The sequence below is a fragment of the Lichenostomus cassidix genome, chromosome 5 (assembly GCF_008360975.1).
Source record: "Lichenostomus cassidix isolate B80296 chromosome 5, HeHo_3.0, whole genome shotgun sequence".
Taxonomy (NCBI): domain Eukaryota; kingdom Metazoa; phylum Chordata; class Aves; order Passeriformes; family Meliphagidae; genus Lichenostomus; species Lichenostomus cassidix.
In genome coordinates this window covers 38,055,211-38,082,976 of record NC_139486.1, presented here as the reverse complement: position 1 = coordinate 38,082,976, position 27,766 = coordinate 38,055,211, and the positions used below count along the sequence as shown (strand labels likewise).

The following is a 27,766-nucleotide window of genomic DNA, read 5'->3' as shown; positions in this document are numbered from 1 at the left end:
CCCTGAGGAAACTCAATTAAACTGTCCTGGACAAAAACAAGGATGGTCAGGATTTCTCCCCAAAAAGCAATGCTGTGCCAGCCACCCTGACTGCTATGTCCCCTCTGCCTGGGGATGGAGCCACTTCTCCTACCTCATGCCATGCACACATGTGCCAACATTGCTGATGGGAACAGCTGGCTGCCCTTGACCCCTTGGGAATGGGAATGAGACACTGAAGCAGCAGAGGTAAATAACAGGCAGTGATGAGGGACACGACTAAGGAGCACCCAGAACCTGCATGGGACACTCACTGTAACAGCTCCTCCTTTTTGGGTGTGAATTCTGAGAGCCCCCATGTTTCAGTCAGACATGACAGTGATGATGCTCATGGTTAATCCTTCCTCCTGTTTCACAGACAAGTTGCTCAATGCTCCTCAGGAAAGTGATCTCCAAAACAGGAGGAGTACAAGACCTTGCTATGCACGTGCAGGAAGGTCCTGGCCTCCTCATCCCAGACATCTGCTCACCAAAGCAAGGCATGCTGTGAATCATAAACCACCACAGGTCCTGTGTGAGTTATACACGGGATATATTCTTGTGGTGGTATATGGGCAGCAGCTCCTTTTCTTCCCAAGAAAAAGAGCTCTGGACAGAGTAGCATTGCTGGAAGAAATGAAACAACACCAAAAGTTCAGAAAACCCTCTAGAGAAGGAAGTGAGATCCTTTGGGATGATAGGAAAGTTTATTTACATGGACTTTTTGCTCTGATCCCAGCAAATGAGGAAGGCACCATGTCAGGGAGCACATATCAGGCTCACTATACAGGTTGAAAATATTAAAATTCAAGTGCTCAGTATCCGTATCTAACACACTGTAAGGACCTGTCAATCCAAGGAAGTGTTTGGTGGCCACAATCAACAGCTCTTTGAACTCACACTCATTTAAATCTACTTTTATTCTTTGTGTGTCTTTTCAACAGCCAAATCCAAGGGGCAAAAGCTCTAGTAGTACCTCTGTGCCACCCTACTCTAGGTGCCTTCAATTTCAATGAGGTGGAGGATTGGCACCAGGACTCTCACTTAGCAACAGGTGCTTGATCTTAGGGACCTGTGTGTCCTGCAGCTCCTTCTCTCCTCCATCCCCTCATGACACTGGCTGCAGCCTCACCTGAAAGTGATTCAGCTGTTCCCCTGTTCAGAGCACATGGAAGATGAATACCATGTCACGCTTTCTAATATCAGCCTTACTGTTTGATGTGATTACCTGCTGTGTTCACTTGGCACTTGAACATTCAGATGTATCAATTTAATCTTAATTGTGCCCTTAATTTGATCATTGTGTTGTTCTACCTCTAACTGGCTTAGAGGAATCTGGTAGTAAATTTGCTTTGCAACATGATCAACCTAAGTGAATCTTTCGTTGGCTTTTATATGAAGCTTTTGAGGCAAAGGACAGAAATCAGTTTATTTTGTTGACTGGCAGCACGGATAATGAACTTGGAGGGTAGAAGTCCCTTTGATGATGTGCTCTGCTACCAAAGCACAGCTCCTGTACCTTACAAACCCTTCCCTGTCCTTCCCCTGGCCATGGAGGGGCTCAGACAGGGACAGCTGCTGGGGAGCCAGGCAGGGTCAAGGGAGTCCAGAAGGGTTTCCTCAACTTTTTCCCAGAGGGAGTGCATACATTCCTGTTCAGATACGGTGACTTCCTCCAAAAGCATTTCCAAGTGCACCTGGATAGGAAGGAAAAGAGCCAGGTATTTGCTACACCTCCCACAGAGCATTTTTCCCTCCTGGTCTCTTGGCTGTTGTGCTGTTAGCTACATGCAGCCCCTTACAGTATTTCTCAGTGTCCCACATGCCCTGTCTAACTGGAAGGATGATCAGGAGAGAAAATCCACCTTTAGAAATCCTTTTGTCCCCTTCCTCCAGAAGCTACAAATCCTCATCTCCTTGAGACTGTCCAGGTGAGGTTATCCACACAAACACAGGCTCCACAGTAGCAGGAGGAGCTGAGACAAAGTGGGAGCAGAGCAGAAGAAATCCTGGGCATCACATTCCTCATCACAGAACTTTGCAAAACCTGCACAGACTTCCCCCAGCTTTTCAGAAGAGAAACCAAGTGTCTGCCAGACAAGTCCCACCTGGGGCTGCCTGCTCAGCCTGCTGGTAAGTGGATGGGCTAACCTGAGTGTTCAAAACAAGTCTCTTGCTGACAAAAAACCTCAAGAGCCTGGCAAGGACAGAATCCCAGTAAGCACAGTGTGTCCAGACACGCAGAGAGAGCCAAGGATGCCCTGGCATGCTGTCTCCCCTGTCCCCTGGGAAATTTTTATATTTAATTAGAAGAGAGTTAAGGAGAAAGACAAGTTCATGTGTAGGAGTAAACCATCGCCCGGGTAGCTGATTTCTTCCATACAGGAGACAGAAGCAAGGGAACATTTAATCCTGCTGTCTGAGCATGGCCAAATTGAGATCTACAGGGACTTCTCTGTGCAAATGCCGTACGGCAACGAACAGCCTGGGTAACAGGATAAGCTTTATCTGAACAATCAGCCACTTCAGTGCAGCCTTCCAGGGCTACTGGCACTGGCCAGCAAGGGGTCGCCTGGGGACAACTGCTCCAGGCTGGCAGGAGAGTCAAGAAAAGGAACTGCTGCAGAGCAGCCTGGGATGTGGCTGGATTTGGGCAACTTCACCAAAAATCCTCAGGGAGACACCCCCCCCCCACACACACCCTTTGCTTAGAAACTGCCCTGTTAGCTCCCCACCTTGTCAAAACCCTTCTGCTTTCCAGTCCAGGGTATGAGGCTGAGGCTTCCCACTCCCTGCCTGTCACCCCAGCACAGCCCAGCACAGCAGCTCCTCACACAGCAAACAGGGCTTTTGGCCTGCTCGTGACCTGCCTGCCTTCTGAGAGCTCTTGTGAGCGCAGGGATATTAATGATGCTGCTTTTTGATATGCAAACGGAGTGCTCATTATGTCTCTCGCCCCACATCCTCTGAGCGGTTAATTAAAGAGTGTGCAGCAGGCAGAAAATTATCGCCGCCTGCAAAACAAACCAACACCACTTGGATGGCTTCACTCTCCCCTTCCAAAGCACATTCAGCCAGCCCTGCCAGCAGCAGGATGCATGGACAGGTAGATCCATGTTGCCCAGTGCTGGGGAGGTGAATCCCACAGCTCCCACACCTGTGCAGCCATAACCTACAGTGTGGGAAGCCACAGCCAGGCCAAGCCACGATGGCTGCTTTGGAACATGACAGGTTCAGGGCAGCTATGGCACATGGGACAAACTCACAGCTCTGGGACCACAAAGGCACCAGTGCCACCTGCCAGCACCATGCTCCTCTTTGCCCAACTTCTCCCAGGCTCTAGGCGAGCAGGAGAGATCCCATTCCATCAGCCTGGGGAAGGATGGCTTTCCCCTTCCCCAGACCCTGCCTGGAAACAGAGAAGGGAACAGGTTATTTTAGTGCTGACCTTCATGGTGCCCCTGTTTCCTAGGGAGAGGAAGACCTGGACTCACCACTGCTCTTTGCAGGGAGGACAGTGATGTCCAGGTGCCCTTGGTGGCAAGCCCTGGGGAGCTGCTGCTGCAGCCTGGCAGCAAGGCAAGGTTAGGGGGGCTGATGTGCAAAAGTCTGGTGTTTTGACCTGCACCATTGCTCTGCTGAGGGAAGGGGCTCTCCCAGGCCCATCCCCCAAATCCATCTTGCCCTGTTCCAGAGTCTTGTCTTGCAAACAATCATCACCTTTTTGGGGCTCTGAATCTAGTCCTTGCAGAAAGAAGCAAGTGCCTGCAGCAATCACAACAGATCAAAGGGAAGGGTAGGAGTCAGAGCCCACAATTTCCTTCTGCTCCAACTAAATGAGGAATCAAATTAACCTGTTAGTGAGCTGAGGGAGACTGCCCTGACCCACTTTCCCTCTTAGGTGGATTCATGTTTAACCCAAGAGCACCCTGGTCACAGTGGCTCCCAGGGGCTGTCTCTCTTCACTTTGCTGGACAATAACCTCAGCTGTGACTGTCTGTCAGAGGATGATGCTCAAAACTCTGGGTGCCAGCACAAGGCTTTTCTCCCTCCCAATTGAAAAAGAGACGGGAGGATAGGATAGCAGTTTGATCTTGTGTGGGTTTGGGCACATTGTGGGTGTCCCCCTGGCTTGTGGCAAATCTTCTGAGTGGCAAATCTTCGAGAAGGGATCTGCTTGGATATATAGCACAGCCCTTAGCTAGAAGGACACATTGCTTTTTTCCCCTGCCGTTTTTTGGGATACAGCCTGCATTTGTTGACGCTGTTGGGAAACAGAGATTACTGCAGAAATGAGCAACTCCCACTCACTCCTCTCAGAGAGCTGGTTAGAATGACAGTAGCAGCAGGTGCCCTGTGGACAGTAATGGACTCACTGTATCTCTTTCCACCCAAAAATCACTGCCTGGTTTGTTGGGAAATGGAGAGCTTGCAGGAGGCCGGCCTAGGAGCTACCCGATGCTTTGGAGAGAGATTGCTCCTTTGCTCTCTATTGCCCATCAAAATAAAAGCAACTCCCCACTCATGCTGTAGGCACTAGCACAACCCAAGCTGTGCTATATGGGCACAAACACCACTTCTCCCTGGCCTCCCAGGACAGGCTGTGACTGCTTCTTGCCTGAGAAAGTGGTTCAGATCCCCGCCTGTTCGCTCTTTCCCTTCCCTTGTTCCAAGCCAGTGGTGTTTCTGTACCCTGGGAAGGAGCCTCCCTCTGTGGCAGGATGTTGTTCTCTGCAGCTGGAGATGGGGAAGATGGAGCAGCTCAGCACTGTGGGACAGACCCTGATCCCAGTGTTCCACATCTCCAGGGAGAAGGTGCTGGGAGAGGGATCTAAGCAGCCACTCAGCTACTGTTCATGCTCCTAAATTCTCCTGTACCCAGGTGCCACAATCCCTGCAGGGACTTTGGAGGTGCAGACCCCACAAGGTGTGTGCAGAGACGTGATTTGTCATGGCCTCCTCTGGGATTTCCTCCTGTCTCCACCGGGGATGGTGCTTCGTTCCCCAGGATTCAGCACGGAGAGGGCCGGGGGAGCCGGCACTGGAGGGCTATCAGCTCAGCTCTCCCCAGAGGCGGACGGCAGCCGCTGCCTCCTGCGACTCCGACCCTCAGCAATGACAAATGCGGCAATGACTCACCCCAGGATGAAGGTCACAGTAGCCTATTTCCCTGGGACAGCAGCGGCCACAGGACAGTGGTATTCCTTCCTCTCCCACCCCATCCCAATCATTCAGGATGCAAAGGCAACTTAACCTAAACAACTCTGCTTCTCTACCTCACCCCCACCCCATATCCATGCTTTTTCCCCGCACCTCCAGCTTTCCAGGACCTTGCTGCAATGCCAAGGGGCCATAACTCCCACATCAGCAGCTCTGCAGTTCCAGGGAATGTGCTGCCCCTGCCCTTCAGCCTCCCTTCTGCTCCTCCCGCAAGCAGTGCAATCTGTCTCCTCATCTCAGGGCTTGCCCTGCCATCCATCACCGACTGCCTGAGCACATTATCCTTCACTTCTCCAGACAGCGGTCGAGGAAGGCAGCTGGGACCAAGCAGCCCCTCTGCTGAATGCCAGACATGCTCACACCTTGGCTCTGTGGGGCTGTGCTGCATGGCTGGAGCTTTGCTGATTCGAACTCTCCAAGACCAGCAGCCTGTGGAGCTGCCTGGCACTGTGGGCAGCACCTGCAATCCTTGGAGATGGAAGCTGTGGCAGATGGGGCATTCTGAATACCACCATGGTGGACCACAGACAGCTAAGTCCATCCTTGTTGCCATGTCCTGGCCAGCACCCCCGGGGCTGCAGAATGGGTTATGCATTGCCAGGAGGGAGCGAGGTGCTCTCTCTGTGCATGAGGGCAGAGAGGAGGCTGGGAGTGCCCAGCAGCCCAGGGCACAGACAGGGGCACCGGCATGTGAGAGAGGATGGGGCCAGTTTTTGCCCAGCACTTGAATGATTTTACCTGAGACCATAAAGTTTCAGAGACTGAAGCCTATTCCTTTGGGATTTTTCTCCGATGCCACTTCTGCTGAGTTTCTCTCCCATTCTTTGACTGTTTCCCCTCCTTGAGGCAGGGGCTTTTGCCTGCAGCACCCCTGCATCCCAGTGCCTGCACTCCTTGTGCTGCTTCCCTGCAAACCCTGCCCGACAGCCAGGCAGGGCATAGCTTTGCTGTACAGCCTTCCCACACATCCCACAGCTGCCCTCCTGAGCTCCCACATCCACCAATCCCTCCTTCCCTGGCTGCCAGACTCCCCAGAGCAATTCTAGCCCTTCCATGCTGATAGACATGTGCTCTGGGGGGAGCAGTGGGCAAACATGTGCTGTTCTGCCACATGAGTACAGTGGAGAAATACAACAGCATTTGCTGTGACTGATCCAACAGAAAAATGACAGCAGGGAAATCCCAGTGCTTCCACCTCCGAGATTTCCACAGTAACGCCTCCTGTGCCAGTGCTGTGGCAGGGATGTGCCCATGAGGGCATTGCTGTTCCAGAGCTCCTAGGGATTTGACCCAAGCTGACCTGGTATCACAGACATGGTAACTAGGGACAAAAGATTTTGGAAGGCTAAAAAAAATCACAGCTTTTCATGGTATATTGCAGACATCAAAAAACCAATTCTGATAAATATGTGGTTTAATGTGAGTCAGTAGTAATAGGTGCTACAAATTTAAATACCTCACTGCACACTCAGTACATAGCTATGCAGAATTATGAAGCACTTTAGATTAATATGCATTTAGTACAATGAACCAATATATAGTTTGTATTGAATTGCTGCACTTCTATGTGCATGCTAATATTAAATGGGCAAGTAGTTGTGTAGATAGCAGCAGATATTCAGATGCTAATGCTAATCTAGAACTTCCAATGACCCTAATGCAATATTTTGGAGAAGCACACAGAGGGCTGAGTGGTGGTCAAGCCCTGCTGGCTACTGTTTGTGAGTCCTGCTAGCTAGGAACAGCAGGAAAGGATGAATAGCCTTGGCTCCGAGGTGATGCTTTTTGGGGTGACTTGACACCGACACATCCCAAGGGATTGGCTCACCCACACCCCCTCTGAGCAGCTCCCTCCTAGGTACAGACGTCTCAGCTCCTGCTGCTCAGCCATGGTGCCAGTGAGTCACCAGCATCACATGAAGAGTGGAGTCCTCCAGGAATGTCACACTCTCCTTGCTGCCTGCTCTGCCCGCAGCAGCCTGAGGAGAGGCCATGCCATGGGCAACCCCCAGCCTGCAGCTCTCTGCCCAGTGCTTGATTCCCCGAGGACTTTTGTCCAGCCTAATGTGAAAGCTTTACACTTCCTTTCCACAGACCATTCTGCAGCCTTGGACCTGGGGTTACCAGGCAACTTCCCACCCACTTTCACTCCTTTCTCTCTAGCTTCATCCCTCTTCTTCCTCCTCCCATGGGTATTTGCTTCCCTGGCTCCATCTCTTAAGCAGACAGGAGGCTCTTTCCCTCTCTCTTTACATACCACCTTTCCAGCCTGTTCTCCTGTTTTTATACAAAATGTCCCATCTGTTTCTGCCTCTGGCAGCCACCCTAGGCTGGACATGGTTCCCCAGAGTGCTGTTGGGGATGTCTAGAGGTACAGATCACCCACTGATTGCCTCAGCCATGCCAAAGACATGCCCAACCTCAAATCTTACTCTCAGTTTCAACCTGCAATCCTGTAGGGATTCATCATTCTTCCAAACCCTGCTCCCAAGCAAGACAATGAAACATGGACATCAGCTTTCCTTTCTCATGCCTCACCCTACCCTCTCCCTGGCAGGTGGATGCCCAGGTCCCTCACACAGTTCACAGTCCTGGAAACTGGGTCTGGTGCAACTATTTGAGGAGAAAAATCCCATAGATAATAGAATCCCAGGTAACCCACTCAGGTTCAGTCAGACACCAGGTTTTGTCCCTTTCCTTGGGAGCCACAGTCATGACCCTTTGCAGAGCAGGGCATCTCCCCAGTTCCACCTCTTCATCTGGCAAAGGTGGTGGGTACAGGTCATGCCCAGTGAGTGCCTGAAATCCCTGCTTAGCTTTCCTCTGCCTCTCCAAAGGCTACAGGAAGTCAGCAGAAACCTTGACTCTGCAAGCACCATGACAGTCTCTGATTCCATCCTTAGGAAGTTGCAGGACGGTTCCCTTGGTCCTGGAATAGCATGTGGGCAGGTAGAAGTCACAATGAAGTGAGATGGCATCCAGTAAATTCTTGGGAAAGGGCATTTTGATCAAACCTAAAATGTCCCCTTTTGGTTTCTATTGAATTGCTGCCAGTTCTAGACCAGTTCTGGAGGGGGTGGATTATAAATGAGGCACAGCCAGCTCAGAGGAGGCTGTTTAAACTACAGCAGACCCCAAGCTGCTGTAGTTTACACTGGGGAATAAATCCAAGCCTTTCATCTACCCATCCTCAGGGGCTTTAGGTGTCTCCTTGCTTGCAGAGGTTAGCAAGGCGAGCGTTTTCAAAGGGAAGTGAAGGGATGGCAAAAGACAGCATCCACAGCTGGGAGCAAAGAGCAGCTTTTGTGGAAGTCACGCAAAGAGAGAAATCAATACTGCTCTAAAACAGGCATGACAAAAGAACAAGCGGAAAAATCAAGTGGCCCACCAAATCAAACCAGAAGGTGCAAGCAAGGAGCTTCACAGCTGCCTGGGACAGCAGGAGAAGCCACTGAGGAAGAACAAAGATAGAGTCAGAGCCCAAAACATATGTGGCAACAAAACGGTCAAGATATCACACTTCCAGTATCAAGTCTCCACAGTGTCCTGCTGTGGAGTCCAAACCACTGCTCTCTACAGAGATCTCCTGCAACCTGTCTGGGCAGCCAGCAAGGCCTCCGTCCCTCACAAGAGCTGACCTCTTGTGCTGGTGCCTCCTGCTCCCTGTGTGACCCTTTCTTCTTCCTGACTCCACTTTATGCCATCTAACCATGCTCCTCAGGGATGGATCAGGCTCTGAGATGGTCCTGAGATGTGTTGCTGGCTGCTGTGAGAACACTGCACAAACAGAATATACTCTGCCATTCACTTTTGCAGCCATGAACCTTTTCCATGGGAATCTTTTGGAGAAGCTGGTCAGAGCAGAGGCATCACAGCCCAGAAACCCTGTTTGCTCATTGCTTTGGCCTGAAAGGACCCAGGGCATCCTCCTGCCCTCCTTTGGGGACACAAGGCAGTGCCCTGCCCTAGACAGTGTCCTTGCCTTCTCCTGTCACTGTGCTGGGTCAGCACAGTGTTATGCCTGGAGGAGAAGCAGCACCAATATGCAGACTCAGCAGAAGAGGTGTCCTGTGGGGACAAAAGCTGCTTCCCTGTTCCCCCTCCAGCAGAGCCAGGAGCATGGGCAAGCCCTGAGCAAGGGCAGGGGAAGCAGGAAGCAGCAGGAGGTCTTAGGGTGAACTTGGAAGGCACTTCCTGAATCTTTATCATAGAGCTAATCCAGGATTTCGATGGTCAGATACTGACAGCAGTAGTCACAGGTACACAAGCAGGAAGCCTGAAGCAGAAGCTCTTGTGGACCCCAGCCAGCCTGTGCCCCATACCAGGATGCTGTGGCCTCTTTGGCTGCCTGGTGCCCAGCCTAAGCTCTCACACGGCCTTCATGGTCCCATGGGACCATCTAGAACTCCCTATTGGCATCTTGAACAAAGCCCTGACCTTCTACCCTCTTCCCCAGCCTGGTTTGCTGGGGAAGCCCATTTACATCAAGCAACCTGCTACCGAGGAATGGAGCGAGCTGCAACACCAGAGTGACACTGCCAGCGTGGGAGGTGGCCCCGGCTTCGCGGGAGGAGGGCTTGGCTCGTGTGGCCCCAGAGCTGCTGCCTGCAGGCTGCTTGCCCCTGCTGCCGTGCTTGCGGGCAGGGCTGCCATGGCTGGGCCGCTGCGGCTCCCTCAAAGGGCTCATTGTGGGCAGGGGCGGAGCAGGGACACAGGCGGCATTGAGGGATGGGTGCCCCTGCTCCGGGCTGCCGGCAGGGCCGGCCTGCCCCGTGCCTGGCTGCTGGCCGCCCCGACCTCACAGATCTCCTTGAAAAGGCTGGATTGTAACGCTGCCCGCAGCCAGGAGCTACGGGAGGATGACACACCTGGCATGAGCTTCTGCAGCTCCCAAATGAGAGCAATGTCTGCACTGATTCTCCTACCCCATGCCCTGCCTGCCTCAGCACCCTGGCACAGCATCACATCTCTTTGAGGTCTCCATACCCGACTTTGTTGCCCATTCCCAGCCCCTCGATGTGAAGCTGCAGCTCTGCTCAGCAAGGGCACTGCCACCCCAATGCTTCTCAAAGCAGCTGATGGACTCTCCCCAGGCTCTCTGCTCCCCCTCTCCTTGGGACAGGGCTGAGTGGGATCCGGCCTGGCTGGGGAGGGAACAGTGGTGGGACTCCAGCTCTCTCTGGCAGCTCCTGCAGGCAGCAGTACACACACATTAGGCTCCTGCAGCCACCGGTGCACACACAAATCAGAGGAAGGAAGGATGCCTGCTTGGGGAAGCTGGCCCCAAGGCTTCTGGCACCTGCAGCCAAGGGACGCCAGGCTGGGATGTACCTCACAAGGGCAGGTAGGGTGCCAGAGGCAAAGCCCCCTGGCCTCTCCTGCCCTACTGCACCCGAGACCAGAGGAAAAATTGCTTTTGAGGTGACCTGGCTGCATGACCTGTCAGATGGCAAACAGCATTTTCTCTCCCAGCCCAGGAACCAGGTCCTGTGCCAGGACACATGGGCAGTGTTTCAGAGATTGGGTGTTTCAGGACAGGGTGAAGCAGCAGCTCCCCACCTTTGCCAGCACAGACCCAGGGATCAGGCTCATCCCCTTCCCTCCCAGGGTGACCCTGCCCACCGGGAAGGAGCAGTGCACGGCTGCCAGTGAGAAAACCCTTTCCAGTCTTGTGAATGCCATGGTATTTGGGGAGGTGGCATGGGGCTGGTACCCAACACTGCACAGGGATTCAGTGCACAGCCTTCTGCACCCTCTGAGCAGCAGCTGGAGGAGACAGGGTCTCCTGGGGTCTGTCCTTAGACAGACACCTGCTTGGGGCACTTTCTGGGCTTGCAGTGGCAATGTCACCAACCCTTGTGCATCCCAGTTGCGTGCAGGCTCCCACGGAGGCTTTGTGAACTTCTGGCAGTTTAGAATGAGATGAGAGACTCCACTGATGCCGAGCTAATACAAGGTTCTGCAGAAGTGTGACAACCACATCAGAAGGGCTGGGGAGGCAGAGCAGATGCTGTGCATGCCAGTGATGTGTGTCACACCTGGCTGTCCAGCAGAGACACAGCTCTGGGATGCTGGGAGTACCACTGCCCTGGACCCTCTGCCAGAGACAGCCCTTGCCTCTTGGGGTCACAGCTGGAAGCACAGCAGGTCCCATCACCTCCTGCTGCTGCATGGCTGAGCTGGCAGCCCCTTCCTGGGCAAGCACCCTGCTTCCTTATGGCAGCCATGCCCCTCACCTAGTGCAATCCCTGAGCTGAGATAGAGGCAAAACTATGTCAGGACAGAGCTATAGCCCTCCAGTCAGACTTTTCTCTGGTCTCAAGTACTGCAAACAGGATGCAGCAGCCTCCACACTTCCCCTGGGGATCGGCTGGTTCCTCTCAAGATGCCTCTGCCCTGTGGGGATCCCTATCAAATGAGGTGGCCATGGCCATACCAGCCTCAGAGCAACTCCCAAAAAACCCAAAACATGGCAAGTAACAATAAGAACAAACAGCACTGCACACACTCTAAGACCTTGCATCCTTATTTTTCCAAAATGGGAAACTAATCTGACCCAAAATGCCAGGATTCTGGGACAGACTTGCTCTAAGATCCAGCAGAACCTACTCCTTCCTCTCTGGCCAACATCCCAGCCTTGGCAGTTAGCAAGTGGGGGACTCTCATTTTCCCCTACATGCAGGACATGTGGCATCCAGGCCTAGCAGGTGGTAGGCTGTTCCCTGTCTTAGCCCTTGCAGAGTCTTTTAATGGAAATATTAAATGGAAATATTTTAATGGAAATATGGCTGGTATGGATGCTAGACAAATGCAAGCTCACGTGTGTACAAACTGGGGGAAAAGCAGAACAGGGGCAAAAAGAAGGGCTGTATTCATAACCAGGGATGAATTTCCAGTTAGTCAAGCTGAGCACCACCAAGCCCATGTCTGACAAGCCTCAGGACAGACGCTGTGTTAGCAGAAGACAGCAGCATGTTATTACTTCCTGTTAACCCAGCAGGAACATAGTTGCAAAAGACAACTCTGAACAGATAGACAATATCAGTCCAATAAACCAGTTCATGATTTCCCAGAAAGAGGAACGCAGAAATCATAGGGAGAACCCAGCAACCAACATCCCCTGTCCTGTGGGCCACAGAGATCCTGAAGAACCTCTGGGGACACATATGTTCGTGCTTGTACATAAGAGAGCATGAATGAGGAAACACTTTAGAGATTTTGTATAATAAAGTCACTTTCCCCTCTGTAAGATCTTGCTGTCTTGCACCAGGATTGAATGACCCCCACTCTTCAATCACTGACAGAAATTTTCAAGATACATGAGTGAATGAATGTGGAGCACCTTATCCTGGCACAGCATGAAGGCAGTACTCGTGGTTGGCTTTGGTGGCCCTGTCATTTGTTATGGGATCAAAATAACCCATATACCTGATGCCAGCAGGAATTGCTGAGAGATATTTTCTGAGGCTTTTTCTACCTGTCTGAGGCAGCTGGGGAGGCTCTCTGGGGCTGGCAGGGAAGCAGTGGCCCAGGACTGGTTAGGAAGGGGTGTGAGTTGTCAAAAAGACAAATTGCTCTTTAACCAGGCTTTTCATCTCCAGTCTTCACTGGCACTTTCACAAATCCCCCTTTTTCAGTCCAGTGAAATACTAAGATGCTCGTCTTAGTAGATACACACCCAACCCCCCTACAAATTCATAATATGTGAATGATTTTTATTAAAAACACCAGGAGCAGTGTTAAAGTTACTGCTGTATTTCGAACTGCCATGAAAATGGGACTACAAAAGATACAGGCTGAGTAAAAGCATTGACTTGGATATAGCATGATTTATGGGGCATATTTAACATTGTGAAGCCTGATGTATACTTTTAGTGAAGAAAACAGAAATACAAAAATATGTGTAAGACCAATGTGGCTTTTGATACTGGCTTGGGGTCTCTATCAGTAGATTATTTTCCTGTTGACCTCACCTCGAGGGAGATGGGAACAGGCCTGGGAGGGATGACCTGGGGGCTGAGACAAGCTGGGAGAGAACTGCACTGTGTTCCATTTATGCTATTTTCTGTGCTAGGAGTGAGGCAGACCCCAGAAGCTTGTAAGACTTGACCTTTTCCTGGGAGATTTCTCAGGAGTAAGATAGGATGCTAAGGGGATGACCAGCCCAGGTTGTTATGGATCACAATGTGCTAAGCAGGGGTGCTGAGCCAAGGTGGGATCCTCAGCTGAGATGAGTTAGCACAGCTGCTCTCACGGTCTGTCCTGAGATGCTCTCTGTGCTTGTGGGGGTGTGTGTTTTCAAACAGATATCAGGCAGCCTGGAGGGACCAGCAAGAATCATGAAAAGCCCAGAAAACTCTGCTTCAGTGTGAGAGATAAAGAAGTTTAGTCTATTTAACTTCTCAGAGAGAAGGTTAAGAGGTGCCTTGATCATGATCTATTAATACCTACACAAGAGAAATAGTTCAGATAGTAGATAGCTCTTTAATCTAATAGGCAAAGGCATAATGCATTCTAGTGGCTGGAAGCCAAAACTCAATGTCTCCAGCCTAGAAATAAGGGGAATGTTTCACCATCAGGCACATCAAGCTCTGGAACAGCTCACCCACAGCAGCAAAGGCATCTCTCCTGAAACAAAGGTGTGCCTGCACCAACAGCTCTGGTGCAGCAATTACTGGGTACAAGGCTGCAGCCTGTCACCCACAGGGGAAGGCTTAGCAGTCACAATGGCTATTTGGCCTTGAAAATCTGGGATTTTACAAATGGATAGGTGATTGAATTTATTTTTGTATAGAGGAGGAGAATCTCCCCCACCACCCCGGCCCAGCAATTCAAAAGTGATCTGTAGCCACGATTCTGTGAGCATATCAAAGTGACTGCATAACATCGAGGCAGTTACTTTTGTCCTCACCCATTTCCTTTACCTTATGTGTTATATTGACTTCTTGTGGCTCTTGGGAGGGCCAACCGAAGAAGTAGGGGGAGTAAAAGGCAGGGGTAAATAAACACATCCTTGGGACATTACCACTCCTGCACACACAGAATTTATAAGCTCCTCAAGAGAAGGGATTATAGCATGAGCTGTTTATCTCCCCTTCTGTACTACAGAAGCATGATAAGTCTCAAGTATTTTGTTAAAGCTTCTACATGAAGGCCAATGAGAAAGACTATTTTCTGAAAGTCAGGTGTCCCCAAGACCCTTTGTCCCTTAAGATCAAGGTATCAAAAAATCACTCTCTGAGAAATCTCAGTTGGCACTCCTGCAGGGCTTAGGAACGATTTCAGCAACCCCATCGGGCTCTGGCAGACTTTAGAAACTCCTCGAAGGCAGGCTTGCACCCCACAGCCCTTCGAAGGGAGCCCCAGGGCAGGCAAGAGGCATTGGCAGCCCCGCTCCGCCGCAGCCCTCCCGCGGCTCCCAGCCTGCTGCAATGCCCCAGCCGGAGCCGCGCTGCTGCCGAGCGGCCGCCGGCGAGCCAACAGCAGCTCTTCCTCTGCGACACACCTCCCCATCCCCCGAGCATACTTGGCCTGCGGGGCAGCAAAGTTTCTACCTTCTCGGTCCGGAGAGATGCTTCCTTCCAGCATGGAGAGCCCGAGCCAGGCGGGAGGGTGTCTGCACTGCTGCCGGAGCGGCTGCCGGCACTGCAGCCCGGGGAGAGCCTCCTCTCCTCCGGCACAGAAAACACGGAGCACGCAGGTGGGTTTACAAACACTACGCTGCCATCTGACACAGACTTTCAAAATGCCACGCGTAAGCACACAAATGATGTTTTCTATTAGTTTGCCTTTAAATTTATGTGCCTTAATGCATTGCTTTTTATGTTAACGGTGTTTTGCAGCGTGTACGGGGTGTGTAATGTGGCCAGGCTACTGGCGGAATTGTAACTTTGCTCCCGACTGCATTTGGACTGATTAGAACAGTAACCTTCATATCACCTTAATAGCCACACAGATATTTTATTACATATATTCCCAAACATGTTGTTAAGGTAGGGTTTTTGAGCCTTAAGAAGAGAAAATACAAATCTTCTGCAGAAATCTGTTGCTGACGAGCATGGAAATTGGATATTTTCAAACTGCATTTTGGCTCCGGTGAAAATTTACAAGGTGAGCTTCCTTGACTCACCAAGCCACCAGCAGCCTCTCTGCTCTCCCACCTGGAGCCACACAGGGGAAAAATGACGCCTTTTAAACAGATTCAAATTTTGTTGATGAGGGTGAGGTACAGCCACAGCAGTCCTTCCCTCTGAAAGCAAACTGACCACAAACACACACCACAGAGCCTAATTAATATTTTAATACTCAACGGTCAGTGATAGAGAGCTGTAACATGTAAACTTTCTAACAAACAACATCTCTAGATTAACACTTAAAATACCAGGGCAGCATAAGAAAACATGGTCATGCCCAGCTGAAATAATCAGAAGCATCTGTTTGTCCTTCAGCGCTGGTTTTATACCTCATTCTTTTTCACTATTCTCTCAAATTGCTTTCTTTTTCATGAGACAGCCTCTACAGCACCTGTAGGTGCGAGTCCAAGTATCTCTGAGACTGTTCCAAGTTGTGGGACACCCTGGATTTTGCAGATGTACTTCAGAGCAGTCTCAGTGATGTGTAAGACAGGAGCAAACCCTTACACCTTGGAAAGACTGGGAAGCACACAGGTGACTGCCTGCTCTCATATTCTTACTGCGAGCCCTTTCTTCCTGGCACTGTTCCCTGGACTGGTTTATGCCCCCTTTGGCCAAACTCCTTGAAATCCTGCCATTCCTGCACTTCCAGTGCCTTGGCTCCCAGTGGAAACGGAGCACAGCCAGCTGGATGCCTGCTCCCAGCTCCTCCACACCGCTCACTGGAGGTGCCAAGTAAGTGGGAGCACACATCAGGTGCATGCCTTGGGCACCTGGAGCTGTCAAAGGCCTGTGAGCCACACGGGGGTGGCACTCAGGGCTATTGCACAGCTACTGTGGGCTCACAGGTACGAGGTGGGCTACATGGCAGATGAATCAGCAGGAAGGGGATGGCCTGAGCCAGCACATCACCTGACGAGCACCAGCAACACAAACCCCAGGGCCACCGGCTTGTTTCCAGCAGCAGCTGGTGGTATGGCTCTTTCCCAGCTCCAGAAAGAGTGAGACAGGCAGGAGACTCAGTCCTTGTCCTTTGCAAGGTGTAGGAAAACAAGAGAGAGAGCGAGTGGCTTCAGGGCTTTCTCACTCCAAACAGGGATACACCAATGCAATAGCACCGTATAATGAATGCTACAATGGGGAGCTGTTGCTATGGTGAGGGAAATAATATTTAAGCACCAACTGTTTATAAATATAAGATCCCCACAAAGTTTGCTAAAATTAGATTAAGGGGGCTAGGGCTGTCAGGATGTTGTAAAAAACTTGAAAAATACCAGTATTTTTGGACAAGATCTGGATGCAAGATCTGGATACTCCTAAAACAGCAAATGTAAGTCCAAAATGCTAAACAACAGACGTGACAATCTGCCGTTGTGCTGCCCGAGTTTTAGAGGCAATCTCTGAACTCAGTGTCGCAGCCTGGCAGGCCTTGGAGAGTGGAGGCGAGACCAGCTTTCCCAGGGATTTATTTTTCTCTTGACACAAGCGCAGCGCAGAGACCTGGGCCCCACTGTTACTCGTTGCCTGCTCTCTGCCAAGTGTAGTTCCGAGCTGCTGCCGAACATGCTGCTACTGTGATCCCACAGTTACACGTTGCAAGCCCTAGAATCAGAGGTGAAGATTTGGAAATCCCTCAGCTGGGGAGGCAGCTCCTTGTAGAGCTCAGGGTTTTTTCAGGAGATAGATGTTGCTCGCATGGATGTAAGAAGAAAACTGGTGTGCCCAGTGCCCAGGCAGCTCCAAATATGCCCCAAATAAAACAGGGATATAAAAAATGAATATCCATTGTAGCATCTCCAGAATAATATCTTTTGCTGGCAGCTGCCATTTCAGCAGAGCTGCAGTTAAACTATGAAAAATGCAGTTTAGTTGGCAAGCGCTAGACAGAAGGGAAACATTCAAAGTTGCCAAAACTAAATGTCTGACCTGTTTCAAGGGGTCGAACAGAAGCAAAAGCAGGAATGTGACTGTCAGAGCACAACCACTTCAACTGCTCTGACACACTCCTGTGCTTCTTTGCCTCTGTCCTATTCCACCTTCCTAGGTGGTCAGGATGGTGGGAAGGTGTCATCACGCGCCAGTATTTTGGCACTGGCACCACTGAGGATGGTTTTGGTCCCTGACAGTGGCGGTGAGCCCTGGCTTAGGTGGCGCAGGGAGGATTCCTGGCGCTGGAGAACCAGTCCCCATGACAATATTGTTTTTGATGAGCAAAGGCCACCGGAAAACGAGGGAATGAATGTGCACCATCATCGCTACCAAGTCCGGCAGGGCCCGAGGGGCTGCGGGTACCCCAGCAGCAGGGCGAGAGGAGGGTGTGAGGTACCCGCTGCCCCGCACCCAGCCGGTGCGCAGGGATCCCCGTGTCCCTGCCAGCACCCAGCCTGGGGGACACGTCTCACGGGGGGAGCCTCACCGGGCCCCCCTCCCGCCCCCGCGACGGGAGGGGCTCTGCCCGCTCCGGCCGGGCACCTCGGGGAGGTAAATAAGGAAACGGGGAGTTTCCTGCTCGGCAAAGCCGGGGAGCCCGGCGGCCGGGCTGGGGTGAGCGGGGGGCGCTGCGCGGTGCGGCGCGGTGAGGTGCGGGCAGCACGGGGCGGCGCGGAGGCTCTGCCGGAGCCGATGCCGGTGCCTGGCGCTGTGCTTGCGTGCGCCCGTGCGCGCTGCCGGGCGGAGGGAGGAAGGGAGGGAGGGAGGGAAGGAGGGAGGAAGGGAGGGGAGCGGCGCAGCCCCTCGCCGCCCGCCCGCCCCTCGCCCGGCGCGGCGCGGAGGGCGTGGAGAGGCGGCCCCGCTCGGCGGGTGCCCGCGCGGGCGGGCAGGGCAGGGCGGCAGTGCGGGCAGCGATGAGCCCCCGCAGCGCCGCCCGCTGAGCTCCGCCGGCTGCCGCCCCCGGGCCGGGCCGGGCTGGGCCGGGCTGGGCCGGGCTCGGCGTCCCCCGCCCCAGGAGCCGCTGCCGGGGATGCGGGGGGCAGCCCGCCGCGGCGTTCCGCCAGGTAAGGGGCGCTGGGGGTGGGGGGAGAGCGGCGCAGATCGGCAGGAGTGCCCGGGGGCGGCGGGCTGGGGCTCTCTCGTAACCCCTTCCGCGCCACCAACTTTCCAAGGCAGCGAGACGTCGCCCGCTGCGGCGGGAAGGACTTTTCCTGCCGCTTCCCAGCCCGGCTGCGGCGGGACCCCGGCCCGGGCTGCGAGCGCCCAGGGGGAGCCGGCGCCCGGGGCTGCCTTAGCGGCGCGGGGACAGCAGCCCTGGCCCCAGAGCCCCGGCAGAACGAGCTGCCGAGAAACTTGGGCTGCTGTCGGGCGAGGAACTGCAGCCTGGAGCAAGTAGGTAAGTCCCCGGTGGCACAGGGAGGCCAGATGCCCTGCCCGGCCGCGGAGCCGCGCCAGCCGGCGGAGCGAATGCCCCGGCGTTTGCCGTCAGACCTCCGGGCGGTCTGAGAAACCTGCCGTGAGGGCGCAGGCTGACGAGGAGACCTCGCAGAGTGGGGTGCAAGCACGCCATAGCATGGAGCAGTCCTACGGGAAAGCTGTGCGGCTCGAGGTTTGGGCTCTTGACGCGGCCGTAGATTGGGGACGTTGCAAAGAGTGTTTTGAGGGGGTGAATGAGCGCGTTCATCCGAAAAGAGCCTTCCAGCTCCTGCCAGGGAGTGCTCTGGGAAGGAGTGAGCAGGCACCAGCAGGCTGGTGGATGGCTCAGGGGAAGGTGGAGAGCAAAAAACCTCCTGTATTTGATTTACTGAGGCGTTTGCATCCTCGGGAAGAGGCAGATGCAGTTCAGCAGATGAAGGATAAACAGGCACAGGTGGATATTGCGATAAGAAAACTCTGGGACCGGCTGGGGTTGGCATTACTTGATAGGGATTAATTAACTGAAAATGTGTATGCTGTGTGCCAGTAGGGAAAATACGGATTCCCCGTTGAAAGTCCTATGATTGTTTAAGTGCTGGTCAAAGTGGGCAGTAATCTTCTGGTGTTAAAGGATCTTTTGGTCCCTCTGAAATGCAGAGAGAATGGGCAGAGACAGGGGAACAGGGGACATGCCAGGGTGGCTTTGAGCACAGGAGTCCTGTGCCTTATCGTAAGAAAAGTGCTCGGGGAGGTGATGAATGCAAGAGCACAACGAGTCTGGGGGCACGAAGTTTCTCCTCTTGGCACACCTTCCTCCACGAGGAAGCTGGAGGGCACGAGTTCCCAGCTGGCATTTGAAGCTGTGACCGTAAGGAAGCTCTAGTGCTGTACGGCTGAAGAGGAGGCAAGGCTGATGGTTCATTCCCACCACGTCAGGATCTTGTGTTGGTGGGGCTTGCTGAGTGGGAGGCTTGGGGACAGAGGCCAGCCCTGCTCACGTGTGCCACTTTGGTGGTGCCCAAAGTCAAGTAGCGCCTGTGGTGAGGGGATGGAGGCGAGGTGGGGACGGGGGCCAGCTCGGCGCTGCTTTTTCTCAGTGGTCTCTCTTTCCTCTGGGGAGTGGTGGGGTCCAGCCAGCCCGTGCCCAGGGTGGGTGGTCCACAGGCGTGTTTGGTGTCTGCCAGGCTTTTCAGAGCCAACAGCATGACTAAGCCACTGCGACCAAGTGGGATGCTTGCATGCCACCAGTAGCCTGTCTTCCCTGCCTCAGTGGCCACAATGTTGTTTTATGGGATAAATGCTTTGCTCAGTGGGAGAACGCTGGGAAGTGGCAGGTCCTGTGCCAGTGGGTCATTGGCTGAGAATTGTTTTGAAAACCTGTGACTTAACTTCTGCCTGGGTGTGAAGGTGGGGAGGAGCGGGGCTGCAGGAGGGAGCTGCTGGCTGAGCAGGGAGGCACCTCAGGGTGCTGGCTGCCACTTGTCCTCTCCAGCAGCCCTCAACAAGCCATCCTGCCCTGGGCAAGGCATGCAGGGGTGTTACTTGCCGGGCAGGGGACAGAGGCGCAGGGCTGAGCAGGAGCTGAAGTTGGTGCTATGAATTCTCTGGGTGACTGTGCATGCGTGGGTCTCTGGGCAGGGGAGGGGAAAGGCGGGAGAGGGGTTGTCTGCCATGAGGCACATTTCGGGATGTGTCCCCTGGTGAGCGTGCTGCAGTCTCACTTGTGTCAAGAGAAGGGTTTTTCCTTACAGCTCCCGGCCTTGTGCAGGGCGTGCCGTGTGCTCCTCTGTGCCGGTGTCCCTGTGCCCAGGTGGGCAGGCAGCCCTGCCCGCTCCCGCAGCCATCCACCCGTCCTCTTGGCACCGAGACCCCGGCACTTCTCAGGCGATCACTGCTCACAGTTGTGTTTTCCAGCTGGTCCCAAAGTCCTGAGTCACTCTGCCGTTTCCATGGAAACAGCCTTGCTGGCGGGAATGGGTTTTGGGGGTAGAGGGTGCCGGTAGCTGGACTGGCACCAGGCAGGCCTGCGGGAAGGACTGGCGAGGCGCAGGCACCTGTGTTGCACAGACCCTCACACCTTCTTCCATTCCCTTTTCCCTTCCTCCCTGCCATGGAGAAGCAGAAAGATTTCCCTAGCAGGGGCAAGAGAGCTCAGAATGAGCCTAGCCAGGTTGAGGGTACAGCTTCTGGGGAGCTTTTGAGAGATGGGGACAGCCTGGAAGGCAACCAAAAAGAGCAGGGTTTTTTTTGACTGTCCTGTGAGAGAGCCTTGGGAACAGCTATGACAGGATCAGTAACTGCAAGGGCTCCTGCCTAAGGCTGCCATCACCCCTGAGTTGCCGGAACACAGCGGCCGCCTCTGGGGAGCAAGGGAACCTGCAAGGAAGGCTTGGGGCAGGAGTCAGGGCAGCTGCGCATGTGGAGATGCTGTGGGAGCACCTGATGGGGATTAGAGTGCCACAGTGCTGTGAGGCACTGCCCTGCATAACTCCTGGCTGCTTTTGGAGGAAAGAAGACCTGTGAGTCGTACTGACCCCTGCAACTTCCCTGCAGACTCCAGCCTGCCTGGCAGTGCCTGAACTCAGCTGCCAGTGCAGCCTTCAGTGACATGGCCTGGCTGCGTGGCTCTAAAAGCAGGTCATTCCCATCAAAGCCAGGAAGACCATTCCCAAAACAGGAGTCCCTGGTCTCTGCTGCACAATGGCTGGCCGGCCACGTTCACTGCTCCCTGCACCCGTGAGTCACAGATGCCATTCAGCTTAATTCATCATCTCCGATCTCCCCAGTGCTCCTGGGCTGTCTTGCTGGCTTCTCGCCTGCTCATCTCCTCCAGAGCAGTGCTGGGAGTCAGTGGAGGAGGAGGAGGAAGAGGAAGGCAGGTGATTACGCATCCACTGCTGTTGGCAGGTGCACTGGGTGGGGGGAGGTTGCACAGCCTGCGCCCATCCTCTCTCTTCCTCCAGACTCAAGGCTGCGGGAAGTGGGGCAGGGGAGAGGAAAGGCTCAGCACCTTCCTCTTCCCACAGACAATGCTCCTGTCCCTGTGCCAGGCACTATCTGGCCTCCTGCTGCACTTAGAGCAGGTTGCCGGATGCTGTGTATCCCTTGTGGATAGCCTGGTCTCAGTGCAACTGCAGGCAGCTGGACAGAAATGCAAGCAAGGCAGCAGAGTGCTGACATGCTGTGACCACAGGGGGTTAGGGGTTGGGAAAGGGGCAGTGGTGACCCCAGCACAGTGCAAAAAGAGCCCATGTGCCTTTTGGCAGGCCCCTTGCAGTAGCAGCAGTGCCAGAGGCTGGAAGGTGTGAGTGATGTACCCCCACGCCGTGCTCCATCTCATAGTCCCAACTGCCTGGAGTGACACACTGAACTCAGCTCCCACCCTTGGGCTGCATTTCTCATCATCTTTGGTGGAGCTGAGCTGGAGACAGAGCAGAGGGTGATTTCAGCTGAGAGCACTTCTAGCACAGAAATGTCTGTGAGGCCAGTGTTTTGGAGGACTCCCATGGTCTGTGGGTGAGGAGCCAAAATAATCCATGTCTCACACAGGACTCTCAGGATGCAGCCCCACGGGGGCATGGCCCTCTTTCCAGCTGCTGTCTGAACTGCTGGCCCTGGGTATCAGCGCCTGAAGAGGAGCAGGCCAGTTTCAGGTCCCTCGGGGCAGGAATGGGAATGCAAGCAGCTGTCCTGCTGTGCTTGTGTGCAGGACACATCCTCCTGGGGCATGCTGGCTGCTCAGCCTGCCCGCTCTGAGCCGTGTGGAGCCTGGCACAGCTCCTCCTTGGCAGGTGTTCACACCAGCCTGGCTCTGTCTGACAGATAACAAGGGGCAGTGGGAGTAAAAGTGATCTCAGTTGTCCTGGCAGCTCCCAGGTGCCGTGTGCTTCTGCTGCCCCAGGAGCTCCTCCAGAGCACCCAGCTGCCAGTTGCCACTGTCCTTGGATCCCAGGGCTGGATTGAACAGGAACTGCAGCCCCTCAGGGACAGGCAGCGATGGGAGGAGGCAGGAGAGCCAGCTGGGGAGGTGAGAGGAGGCTCTGGCTGGCCTTAAAGGCCACAGATGAGACATCAGGGAGGGAGGCCTTCTCCCAAAACCTTCCCCTCCCTGGCTGCAGCTCAGCAGATGGGCAGGGCACACACCAAGGGTATCAAGGGGCAGCCAAAGCTGAAGCTGGGCTGTGGTTTAGCACTTGCTCAGTCAAGGAGATGAATCAACTCCCCATTTTTTCCCCTCCGCAGCTTGGGACATTTCAAAGGTAGATGGGTCAGTGTGGGTGGAGAATCTGAAATGCTCGCAGCCAGTGAGTGATCTGGTGGGAACTGGGACCAAGGAGGCACCTGGTCTCTGGTTTGCCTCTTTTGGGGAGCCAGCAGCAGGTTTCTGCGACAACCAGGATAATCTGAGTTGTGTCTGCTCCAGCATCCATCAGCAGTGAAGCAGAGTAGGAGCTGAGGTTGTGTATGAGGGATGCAGTGTGGTTGGCCATCACTAGAGCACAGCAAAGCATTCCCACTGCAGCTCCCACCTAGGCAGCATGCAGAAGGCATCTGAGCTGGGATATGCCAGCAGGGACTCTCCTGTCCCATTCTGCCTTAGCAGACCTGGAAAAACACTTTATCCAAGGGATAGAATATCTCATGTGGACACCAGGGCCAGGTTTCCCCTTGGCAGGGTGGATAACCCCATTCCAGCAGCAGCAATAGCCAAGCATCTGTGACTTTGGTCCTCCAGCCATGTGCCACAATCCCAGGCAGGCAGCACTCCTGGTGAAAGCAACCTGTATTCAAAGCATCATTTTGGGTCTAAAGCACAGCTCTTAGTGCACAGGCACAGGGAGCGCTGGTAGGGGGTTGTCTGCAGCAGCTGTGCCAGACTCCCTGCACTGGGGTCCTGCGCTAAACCCCTGCTCCCAGTGAGACATCTCTGGGGTTGATAGTTCTGAAGCTTCCTGCCTCCACAAATCGGCTGAGGCAATTAGTAAATAATAAAAATATTAATTAAAGTAAGGAGCTTTTTTACTCACCTGCAGGTCTGAGTTGTTCTCCTGGTGTCACTCACTGGGTGACAGGGTCTCTCTGGGGAGTGTAATATTTGAGGATATCGGAACAACACACCGTGCCAGCTGCCATAGGCTCTGTAGGGACCACACACCAGGAGCATTGCACTGTCCCAGGCCCATCAGGGGTTTCAGTGTGCTCTGGGTTAGAACAGCCCTCACATTCTGAAATGCATCGCCAGCCCATTGCTCTCCCTCGGAGACCTCATCCAAGCAGCAACAGAAGTGGCTCTGACAGTCCCACCCACAGTGACCCATGTGCTGGGGCTTAGCAGGGGACCAGCACTCACCATGAATTTGGGCCCTGCATATTGTTCTCCCTGGGGACCCACAGAGAGCAGGGAGGAGGAAACAATGGCAGTGATGGGCTCTGCTGGTTGAGGAGGAGAGATACTTGGGTTTGCCTGAGGTGGATGAGCAGGTGAATGTACCATACTGTGGGAGGGGGGACATGGAAGGAAGATGGATACGGGGAAGTGGGCGCAGGGGAGCTTCAAAACCATTCCTAATACTGGTGTGTCTCCCACACACAGGTGTTTTAGCTTGTTTGGAGTTTCTGGGATGCATCTGCTATCTCCTGCCTCCCAGCCCCACCGACTCCCTGTGAACAGTAGTGTGTGGATGTGAAATGTCTGTGTTTTGGAGAGCAGCAAGCAGTGTATGAACATGGGGGAATACTGAAGCACCACCACAGTTACATCCCTTCCCAGCAGTGTGGCAGCTTCCCAAGCATGATGGGTACTCCCCACCTCATAGTCCCCGAGCATCCCGAGCATCCTGCTCAGTTTCCCCTACCCTTGCCCATGTGCAGGCACCAGCAAGGCAGGGCTAGCACCACTGAAGTTGTCCTGTGCAACTACAACCCCACTCTTCCCTGCGCCCAACCCTGCTGCCAAGGGCTTCTGCCGCTGTCCTGTTGGCAATAGAGTATGGAAGAGATGCAGTTTCTCATGCTTCCTCCTTTGTAGTATTGTCTTTTCCCTCAGGTGCTCAGAATAGGAGAGCCCTGAATCCCGGAGTGGAGCAGGATCTTACCAGCCCCACGAACTCAGTGCTGAGGGCACAGCTCTTGCTGCTGCTCATCCCCAGAGGCTGACAGACGGAGCTGGCTGCTGGACCTCTATGCAAAGAGGTTTGCAGCTCCAGGAGAGACATTGCCCCTCTCCCAAGCAGGAGGTTGTTGGCCTGGATGGGCCATGCCTTATCCTGATAGCTGGACAGAAAGGATGGGGACAAGATGGCACCATTCCTTGACCTTTTCCTGCCACAGCTCCTGTACTGTGGACAAAGGCACTGGCTGATGGGGTGACAAGTGACTCATAAGGCAGCTGGGGAAGAGGGTTTGCAGCAGCTGGATGGAGACACACAGACAGTGTCACCGCCAGGTTCTAGCATCCCCCTGCGTGGGTTGCAGGACGTGGCGTGAGCCATGGGGCACAGGATTTATGTACACCCCCAGCCTGGAAGGAATGGGGCTGAAGTCCTGGCTGGATGTGTTTCTCCAGGCTTGCCAGCCTCTGCCCGTTCTTTCTCTTGTCTGAAACGGGGCTCTGCAGTGTGTGACTGGGGTTCACATGGTTATGACCGATAGACATACGTTAGGAGGGCATTTATTGGTACCTGCAGCAGTTGGATACTTGGCAGTCCATGCTCAACCTGTGACTTCTCTGTTGGGTTGCAGACACCAAGACAACCTGTGAAGAAGCTCCATGAAGGTGACCAGCCATGCAATGTTCCTGGAAGGCTGTACTCCTCCTAGCCTTGGCATCCATTGCAATCCAGTACACAGCAATCCGGACCTTCACTGCCAAGTCCTTCCACAGCTGCCCCATCCCTAATCCTGTGAACTGCAGCCTGAGCCAGGACACTGATGTGGCTGACAGGCTGTGCGATGAGAATCCCACTTTCCCATATAACCTCTCCAGGAAGACGCATGTTCTCATCCTTGCCACCACCCGCAGTGGCTCCTCATTTGTTGGGCAGCTGTTCAACCAGCACTTCGATGTCTTCTATTTATTTGAGCCCCTCTACCATGTCCAGTACACCCTGATCCCAAAGCTGACCCAGAGCAAGAGTACAACAGACAGGCGGGTCATGCTGGGCGCCAGCCGAGACCTGCTGAGGAGCCTGTATGACTGCGACCTCTACTTCCTGGAGAACTACATCAAGCCCCAGCCTGTCAACCACACCACCGACCGCCTCTTCCGCAGGGGAGCCAGCAAGGCCCTGTGCTCACCACCTGTATGTGAGTCCCTGGGAGCTGTGGATCTCCACTTGGAGGAAGGAGACTGCGTGAAGAAGTGTGGGACCTTGAACCTGACGTTGGCCACTGAGTCCTGCAGAGAGCACGGCCACGTGGCCATCAAAACCGTACGGGTGCCTGAGGTCAGTGACCTCCGGGCCCTGGTGGAGGACCCGCGGCTGAACTTGAAGGTCATCCAGCTGGTGAGGGACCCCCGGGGGATCCTGGCATCCCGGAGTGAGACCTTCCGAGACACCTACAGGCTGTGGAGGATCTGGGACGGCACTGGCAGGAAGCCGTACAACCTGGACGTGACCCAGCTCACCACGGTGTGCGAGGACTTCTGGAACTCTGTGTCCACCGGCCTCAACCGGCCGCCATGGCTCAAGGGCAAGTACATGCTGGTGCGGTACGAAGACCTGGCCAGGAACCCCATGAAAAAGACTGAGGAGATCTACGATTTCCTGGGCATCCCCATGGACAGCAACGTTGAGCGCTGGATACAGAACAACACCCGAGGAGACAGGTCCTCCTCCAAACACAAGTATGGGACGGTGCGCAACTCGGCGGCGACGGCGGAGAAGTGGCGTTTCCGTCTGTCCTACGAGATCGTGGCGTTCACCCAGCACGCCTGCCAGCAGGTGCTGGCACAGCTCGGCTACAAAACTGCTGGCTCTGAGGAGGAGCTGAAGAACCTCTCCATCAGCCTCGTGGAGGAGAGAGACTTCCTGCCCTTCTCCTAAGGCAGCCCCAAGGGGCCTGGTTTTGATGCGGACTGTTTCTAACTGATGCCTTATTTTATTTTCTTTCATTTTGTTTCCCCCTCTTTCTCTCTCTTGTCTTTTTCTCTCCAAAATTTGCACTAAATCTTGAGCAGGAATCTCAATGGCCGAGTCCAGGGGAAGTGACTGCTGCCCCTCAATACATTGTGGATGCCAAGAGGAGTTGGGTCTCTCCAAGCAAGAGCTAGAACTCTGGATGGGTAACAATGTTTACAAAACACACAAAATGTATAAAGCAACCTTCAAGCTTTCCAAACCGAAGGGTATCTGGGGTACTGTACTTTTGCACTGTTTACTTTTACAATGTAAGAGGTAAATATAAATATAATTTATGGATGGTGTCATCCCCTCCAGAATAACTCCCCCTGCCCCCAATGAGCAGGTTAGACTGGAAGCTGAAAGTGGAACAACCTCCTTGTTTTTGATCTCAGTGCGACATGTCTGTCTGTTTAAGTCCTGTTACTGGACTGGGCAGTTGTCAGCTGCTCCTACATGGTTGTTTGGTAACACCTGTGATATTTCTTTGTGCCAAAAACCCACAAAAGAAAAAAAAAGGGAAAAAAAGTGTTTGGGTGGTTTGGTAAAAGCCCAACACATTAAATGCTTTATTTCTGTGTTTTCTGTAAATAAAAGTGCAATAAAACCGACCTGGGGGTGACCTTCAACTGAAAGACATCAGTGAGTATACCGGGGTGGATGCCACCACCAGGCAAAGAGCAGCATCTCCCGGTCTGCCTGACTCCTTCGAGGCTGGGAGCGGGTGGGGCAAGGCTGGGGGAGCAGACACCACAGCCCCCAGGGCAGCAGCGAGCTGCAGCCACCTCCTCCGGCATGTGCATGTTTGCATGTGAAGTGTGTCAAAATGCAAGCAGTTAAGCCAAAAGCAAGAACCCGTGGTTAATTTACTGACCTGAAAGCTTGTTGCTCTGCATTGGGGGCACGGGACTTGCTGAAGTGTCTGGCTCC

The 27,766-nt window shown here is 53.8% G+C and overlaps 1 protein-coding gene across 4 annotated transcripts; it reads left to right on the top strand.

Annotated features, from left to right (window-relative positions):
* Positions 1-14,799: 14,799 nt before the first annotated feature.
* Positions 14,800-27,447, top strand: CHST1 (carbohydrate sulfotransferase 1). Of its 4 annotated transcripts, none has more exons than XM_085062431.1 (2): positions 14,800-14,938; positions 25,458-27,447. In XM_085062431.1, the coding sequence occupies exon 2, from the start codon at positions 25,502-25,504 to the stop codon at positions 26,759-26,761; it is 1,260 nt and encodes a 419-aa protein (XP_084918557.1). In that variant the 5' UTR covers positions 14,800-14,938; positions 25,458-25,501; the 3' UTR covers positions 26,762-27,447. The 4 variants fall into 4 exon arrangements, with proteins under 4 accessions (XP_084918557.1, XP_084918554.1, XP_084918555.1 ...); XM_085062428.1 differs by lacking the exon at positions 14,800-14,938 and adding an exon at positions 18,181-18,364; XM_085062429.1 differs by lacking the exon at positions 14,800-14,938 and adding an exon at positions 18,446-18,692.
* The last annotated feature ends 319 nt before the right edge of the window (positions 27,448-27,766 follow it).

What these genes read in the sequence shown, in the direction of transcription:
- CHST1 (XM_085062431.1), top strand. Translation starts at nt 25,502, where the DNA reads ATGCAATGTTCCTGGAAGGCTGTACTCCTCCTAGCCTTGGCATCCATT.